The 7500-nt window shown below is 40.1% G+C and overlaps 1 protein-coding gene across 1 annotated transcript in view; it reads left to right on the top strand.

Annotated features, from left to right (window-relative positions):
* The window catches only part of LOC125043346, a 19847-nt gene that overhangs the window by 11264 nt on the left and 1083 nt on the right, over positions 1-7500 (top strand). Inside the window, exons 8-11 of the mRNA XM_047639429.1 lie at positions 145-279; positions 4424-4513; positions 6199-6406; positions 6623-6741. Coding sequence (XP_047495385.1) covers positions 145-279; positions 4424-4513; positions 6199-6406; positions 6623-6741 — 552 coding nt within the window. The remainder of the gene's footprint in view (positions 1-144; positions 280-4423; positions 4514-6198; positions 6407-6622; positions 6742-7500) is intronic.

Genomic DNA, 7500 nt, shown 5'->3' with positions numbered 1-7500 from the left:
TGTTACAGAAAAGAATGATTAAATATCAGATAAAAAAGAGAAGAAAAATAAAGATTCATATTGCCTAGCCTTCGTGAGATGTATCTTTTTCCTTTATTTCCCTCAGTAAAACTCATCATATCTCACCATTCTTTCTTTCTCCAGGCAATGCAAGGGATACAGCGTGCAATAGAGACACAACAGGAAGCAGAGAGTCAGTTTAGCGAAGCAGTCATTTCCACAAACCAAACTCTTAAGTCTTTTACTGATACGGCCAGCCTATCATTCACCACCATGCAGGTTTGTTTATACATCATTAATTTGTTTTTGTAAGTTGAGTCACTGGATGTAGAGCTTGACAGTGCCTTAACTGACTCGGGTGTTTCAACCGGTTCGTTTAATAAAGATTAATAGTTAAAGAAGGTAAGCAGAGAGAAAAAAAATAGTCATAAACATGACATTATCAAGCACATTTACATCTGTAAGAAGGGGCTCAAAATTCCAAGGAAATGTATTCATTCATAGAATATCATAGATAAGCAAAATCAAAATAATGTTCTGGTAATTCACAAAACGTGGCTAACTGCACAGGCGTGGGCAAGATGTGATACATTTGATGCATGGTCATAACATTATATAATGATATTTAAATTTTAGGCAATAACTCTATTATGATCAGTACTTATCATAAGCAATTACATACTCATCTGCCACGCCGGCGTACGGCTTAGGCGTTGAAAGGTATTGCTACATTTAATATGCGGACATGTGATACTACACTCCAAATTTAGGATACAACATAAGCATATCTTCTAAGACATCAGATGATATGAAATAGTTACATAGTTCTACCTCGTTGGGAATGAATAAACTCAGTCAAGTCCTCTTTGAAAGAAGCTTTAACGATGTATAAAATCCTAAAAGGAGGTATCCCAAGATCTATATCCACACTTTGCTTGTTACATGCTGACTTTGCTAGGGAATCAGTATGATCGTGCCAAGGGATTCCAATATGCGTTGGAATCCACACATAACGTATATCATGGCCTCGTTCTTTTGCACGATACACGTTTATCTGATGTCATTTACAATATTTCCTGCACCTTTGTCTAGAGCATTACTGCCAACTCAGTTTGCGTAGTACTAGGCCAGTCATGAACCCTCCTGCAATCCTGGTGCTGCAAAATATTGTTTTTATATACAACCAGTCTGCAAGGATACATCAGTGTAGCATTCATATACAGTGGACAGAGTTTTAAGATTCTCATTTATAATTGCAAGTGCATACTGCTTAAGTATAACAAGGGGGACTCTGTCTTTTTTGGGGGGCAGTCGTATAATATACACTTAGGTCCGACATTTTCCACGGTGGTACAGAGCGTCCATGTAGGGTCTTAGTCATGGGTATGTCACTGGACTCGATGTTACAGGAATCCTGGGTCTTTTAACACTAATGGTAACACTAGTATCTCGACAATGGCAGCCATTTAAAATCTTTAATGTCTTGTTTCAGCGTCGTTATTTCATTCATTAAGTTATTGTTTGTTCTTTAAGAGCTTTCATTTCCTTTAAAATTTCAAGCTTATTTATGTCGCCTTGGTCAGCTGGCGTGACGTCACTTTTGTCACATAGTTGTGCGGGGGATTCCTCCGCCTGGCCTGCGGTCATCCCTGCCTGAGGGTGAGGGACGGCTGCCTCGGCTGGCGCCCGGGGAGGGAGGGGGGCGTGGTCTTTAATTCAGAGAGTATGCCAGCTTTGAGGCCCGAGACACCCTCTGTGAGGATCAACATCACCTGTCATCCCACACCTGAAGCATGATGGGACAAAGGCTGGTGCATCTGTAGTACTCTCTCGTCCTGATGCACTGCGAGGACACTCCCTGGCAGTATGCTGATCACCACATTCTGCACAGCGTGCCTTACCCTTGCAGTACTTAGCTACATTCTGTAACCTAAATGTATTCTGGCAATAACCACACATTGTCTGGTTTGACTCCGGTGCCACCTACAGGAAGGCTTGCTATCTCTGTACTGATCGTAGTGCCTCATGATACAGCTTTCAGACCTTTGCGTGTTCGTCAGATCTATTAGTTCTTCTTTGTGAGAACTTTTCACTATATGTGCAACCCTACAAGAGGCATCCCAAGATCTATGTTCACAGTATCTTTGCTTCAGGCTTCCTTCGCCAATTTGTCTACGGGGTCGTACTTTGCGTATGCCACCATGAGATGGTATCCATACAAATTGAATGTTGAAACTGCGCTCTATTGATAAGTTACATTACGCTTAATGCAACTCACAATTTCCTCCTCGCCACCTGCTTTGAAAGAATTTATTGTCCGAAGAGGACTCTGAGAGTCACGGAAAACTACTCCAGAGCCCCGAGACATTAAGAATTCCGTTGCAAGGAGTATACCTGCAACTCCGTTAGCTGCATTTACACCGATTCTGCGCGCTTTCCTCATATTGATATTATACGTATAATCCGTATCTGATATCATTTTCTGAGTGATGTCCCATAGTTCGTCCGTTTCCTGCATATTTCCGTCGGCGTTGTTTTCACTGTTACTGTCGTCACCGTTTTTAGATGATTCGTCGATGGTATCTTGAGTAATAACATTATCAGAGACCTCATTCGTATTTTCGACCTCACTAAGATCATTAGAAATCGTATTTTCCCTGTCTACCACCCATCACTTTTTATTTCCATAATCATTTTTCTCATTCCAACAAGCTCTTGCCTTATGCTTTCATTCCTATTTCAACATTACTAACATCATTAGGAAGCATATTTTCCCTGTCTATTCCCCGATCACTTTTTATTTCCATAATCATTTTTCTCATTTCAGCGAGCTCTTGCCTGAAGCTTCTTATTTCCTCAATCACTTCCTTGTTTTGTTCATCACTGGTCACTCCTGTGGCACTGTTTCCTGGGATGGGGAATTCCCCTAGGAGTTGCGGGAATTCTTGTGGGTTGGTGACGTCACACGGCACTGGGTGGGGTGTGGCTGGGCTGGGCATCGCCACTCCGCGGTCGATGGGTACGGTCGGGGCAGCAGGGGGGGGGGGGGGGGGTGCGCGTGGCGGTTTGTGGGGGCAGTTGCGGTGCCAGGCCGCCACGCCTTACCCTCCGCACCTGACGCACCTGACGCACCTCTTCACTGTGCTGCCGGTGTCTCCGGAATCCCTCGTCATCCACATCGGGGTCGACAGGCGAATCCACACCGTTCATTTCCCTATGTTTAGTGAAATCAATCCCTCCCATAGGGTGGGGGGATGAGGGGGTGGTAGATGGCAATGCGGGGGCCCCGAGCTCGTCCCCCTCCCCCTCCATGATGGGACAGCGAGGAGAGCGAGGAGGTGGTTGTCCATTTCTACGATGATTAATTCCCTGCGGTCGGGCGCGGGGAGGGTGCGAGCGCCAGGTCAAGTGCTGTCACACATACACTCACCAGGGCTGGTCAACGGTCGTCCGTACATCACCCTGTTACCCTGGCACTACACTCAGTATTCGTAACTTTTACTAAACACTGTTTTTTCTAGATGCCTTGACCATAGTATCTGACACAATTTGGAGAGTATACACCCACACACAGTTTGGGTATAAGGACAACCCAGGTGAAGGGGTTTATCCCCGTAAAATCGTCCAAAACACAGGAGGAATCCTGGTGACGTCCTGTCTTGGTGTTACTAGGCTTTGAACTGTGATGGTGACTTAAGTTAATTAAGTTTATTTACCACCCTGGCTATCTGCTCAGGCGTGGGCAATCATGATTACAGGTGAATGCGGCAATATGTTCCATAGACTTGTATGGTTAAAATAAGTCAGTATTTTCTTAAAATGTTTGGTGTGGTGTAACGGCTCACGGCTGTGTTTTTTATTTGTTTTTATTATCATTTTTTTCAATTAACTCAGGAACGGTAATATATCTGTTCTATATTATTTTACTATTGAAAGAATATTTGAATACTCTTAGTAATGAATATAATCAAACTTGACGCTGTTCCTAATCGTATATTTAAAAGTAAACTATTTAACTTCAATTTCCTGAAGGATATACGGACAAACTGCATAATGGTCGGAATTTTGATTTGTAAAAAAAAAAAAAAAAAAAAAATATAGACAAAAATAAAAGTATGTACGTGTTTATCTATATCTACTTATCTGTCTGTACACACACACACACACACACACACACACACACACACACACACACACACACACACACACACACACACACACACACACACCACACACACCCACACACACACCCACACACCCACACACACACACACCCACACACACACACACACACACACACACACACACACACACACACACACACACACACACACACACACACACACACACACACACACACACACACACCTCCCCCCCACACACTCATACATACTTCCACGTTCTGTTTTATTTCCACCATCAGAGCATCGAGGAGGCGAGAGTGAAGCTTTTGAGAGAATCCCTGTGGGCTGTTGCTAACATCTGTTCTCTTCTAGCTGTTCAAGTTGATGAGGTGAGTTAGTACTCATATTGGAAAGACGGTGCATATAGGCTACAGAATGTCTGTCTGTCTGTCTCTGTCTATTTGTCTGTCTGTTTTTTTCTCTCTTTCTCTGTATATATATATATATATATATATATATATATATATATATATATATATATATATATATATATATATATATATATATATATATATCATCGGCCTGAACCAATCCACTGCAGGACGTAGGCCTCTCCCAATCTTTTCCAACTTTGTGTCTTGCGTTTTTTGTTTCCAGGCTTGACCCCCAAATTTCGTTATTTCGTCGCGCCATCTTGTCATAGGTTTGGCCCTTGGCCTCTTTATGTTATATATAGCAGAAACTGTTACTTTCTTTGTACATCTGCCGTCCTGTCTTCGACATATATGACCTGTCCATTGCCATTTTTTCTCTTTGATGCTCCTAAGTATATCTTACACTTTAGTCTGTTCCCTGATCCACATCGTCCTCGTCCGATCTCTTTGGCTAATTTCCAGCATCAACCTCTCCACCCCTCTCTGGGCACTTAATAGTTTCCTCTCCAGTAGTCCATGTTTCTGTTCCATAGGTCATAACTGGGAAGACGCGTTGGTTAAATACTTTTCTTCCTAATTATAATGGCTAGGAGACCTCTTAGTATGCTACTGTGTCTGCGTCGCTCTGTTTCCTCTTCGCTAGATGTGCTTGTCTGTACGAGTTGCCTTAGATATATATACTTGTCCACTAACTCTAGCGCTTCGCCTTGTACATGTATCTGTTCGAATTGTTCATCCTTAGGCCGACTTTCAAACTTTCTCTATTCAGATCGTTTATTAGTTGCTGCATTTCATGTGCAGATTCCCTGAAGAGAACAATATCATCTGGAAATCTTAGATTGTTTAGGTATTCGTCTCTTATTTTGATACCCTTTCCGTTCCATTCTAGCTTCTTGAATATTTCCTCAAGGCAAACTGTAAACAGCTTTTGTGAGATGGTGGAACCCTGTTTAACCCCTTTTTAATTGGGATTTTATCGGTTTCCGTGTGGAGCTTGATGGTTGCTGTCCCATCTTCGTATATATCTTCCAGTATTTTACAAAATAACTCCTCTACTCCCTGTCTTCGAATAGCTTCTACCACTGCTGGTATTTGTACAATACCCTTTCGTAATCGATGGATATCATACACAGGGGTTTCCTATATCCATTTATTTTTTTCATTTATTTGAGTCAGCGTGTGGATGTGGTCTGTTGTTGAGAATCCACCGCGGTTCTCTGGGCTGCTTAGAATCCAGACTGCAAGTTGTGATGACTTTTGTGAACATTTCCTATCCCCTTTTTTTATGTATCAAAGTGATTATTGCAATTTTCCAGGCTTTCGAAGTTTTTCCGTTGAGAAGGCATTTGTTAAAAAGATTGGCTAGTTTCACTGTTGCTATTTCTCCTGCATCTATTATAAGGTCTATACTAATTAGCCTTCACCTGGTGTTTGTTGTGATGTTAGGTACATCTCTAGTTACCGCATTCTCTTCCATCCGTGGCTGTTCATTTGAGTTGCATAGATCCCTGTAAAAGTCTTCCACTACTCTATGATTTCATTCTTATTGTATGCCACTTCTCCGTCTGGTTTCTGTATACATTTATATATATACACATGTCTATATATATTTGTGTATATAAATCTCTCTCTCCACTCAGCAACAAGAGTGCTTGCGAGTGGATGTGTTAGCTGTGGACGTGACTCATGAGCTTTCGTCGTGGGTCATCAAGCACAGAACTCTGCAGTCGGCCCCTCTCCCCTTGGTCTACGAAGCCACGCCCTACTTTTCTCCCGCGGGGCTAAACACGCCCCTCTCCACGCCCTATTCTTCGCCTGCGTCCTCCGCGCGCTCCACGCTGACGAGGGGTGAGGCCGCGCGCGCGCGCGCGTGTGTGTGTGTGTGTGTGTGTGTGTTTCAGTCCGTGCGTTCGATATTGCTTGTTTGTGTCTGCATATATGCATTTATGTATGCCATTCCATATATATAGATAGATATATACCTACATAGACACCCCAAATTGAATATCAAAGCCTAACAGAATTCTTCTCCCCGCCCACCGCCCGCCAACGCCCCGCCCACAGACGCGAACGACAGCGATACTTCGAGCAATTGCGCCACGCCCACTTCCTTGTACGAAGCCAAAGCCATGTACCGATTCTCTGCAAGGGTGTGTTCGAATACTCAGTCTCGTCTTGAAGTTGTGAGAGTTTGTATTGTGATGATGGATGTTATTATTATCATTATTGTTATTATCATTATTTTAATGGTATAATAATTATATAATGGTAATGATGATAATAATGATAATAATGATGATGATGATTATGATAATAATAATGATAATAACAGTAATAATAATAATAATAATGATTATAATAATAATATAATAATGTTGATAATAATAGTGATAATAATAATGATACTGATAATAATAATGATAATAATAACAATAAAGATAATGATGATTATAATGATAATAATGATAATAATGATAATACTAATAATAATAATAATAAAGATAATAATAACGATAGTAATAATAATAATGTTAATAATAACAATAATAATGGTAATAGTGATAGCAACAATAGTAATAGTAATAATATAACAATAATAATAATGATAATAATAATAATAATGATAGTAACAATGATAATTATAATGATAATAATAATGATAATGATGGTGATGAAAGTTATAATAATAATAATAATAATAATAATAATAATAATAATAATGATAATAATAATGACGATAATGATAATGATAATGTTAATAGTAATAATAATGAAAATGTTAATGGTGATTATATTGAAATAATAATAATAGTAATGATATTATTATCATTAACATTATTATTATTATTATTATTATTATTATTATTACTATTATTATCATTAATGATGATAATAAAAGTAATAATAATGATAATAATACCATGAAAATGATGTGATGATGA

The sequence above is a fragment of the Penaeus chinensis genome, chromosome 33 (assembly GCF_019202785.1).
Source record: "Penaeus chinensis breed Huanghai No. 1 chromosome 33, ASM1920278v2, whole genome shotgun sequence".
In the NCBI taxonomy this organism is placed as follows: domain Eukaryota; kingdom Metazoa; phylum Arthropoda; class Malacostraca; order Decapoda; family Penaeidae; genus Penaeus; species Penaeus chinensis.
Note: the sequence above shows the minus strand (reverse complement) of the source record. Positions and strands in the feature narration are given on the sequence as shown.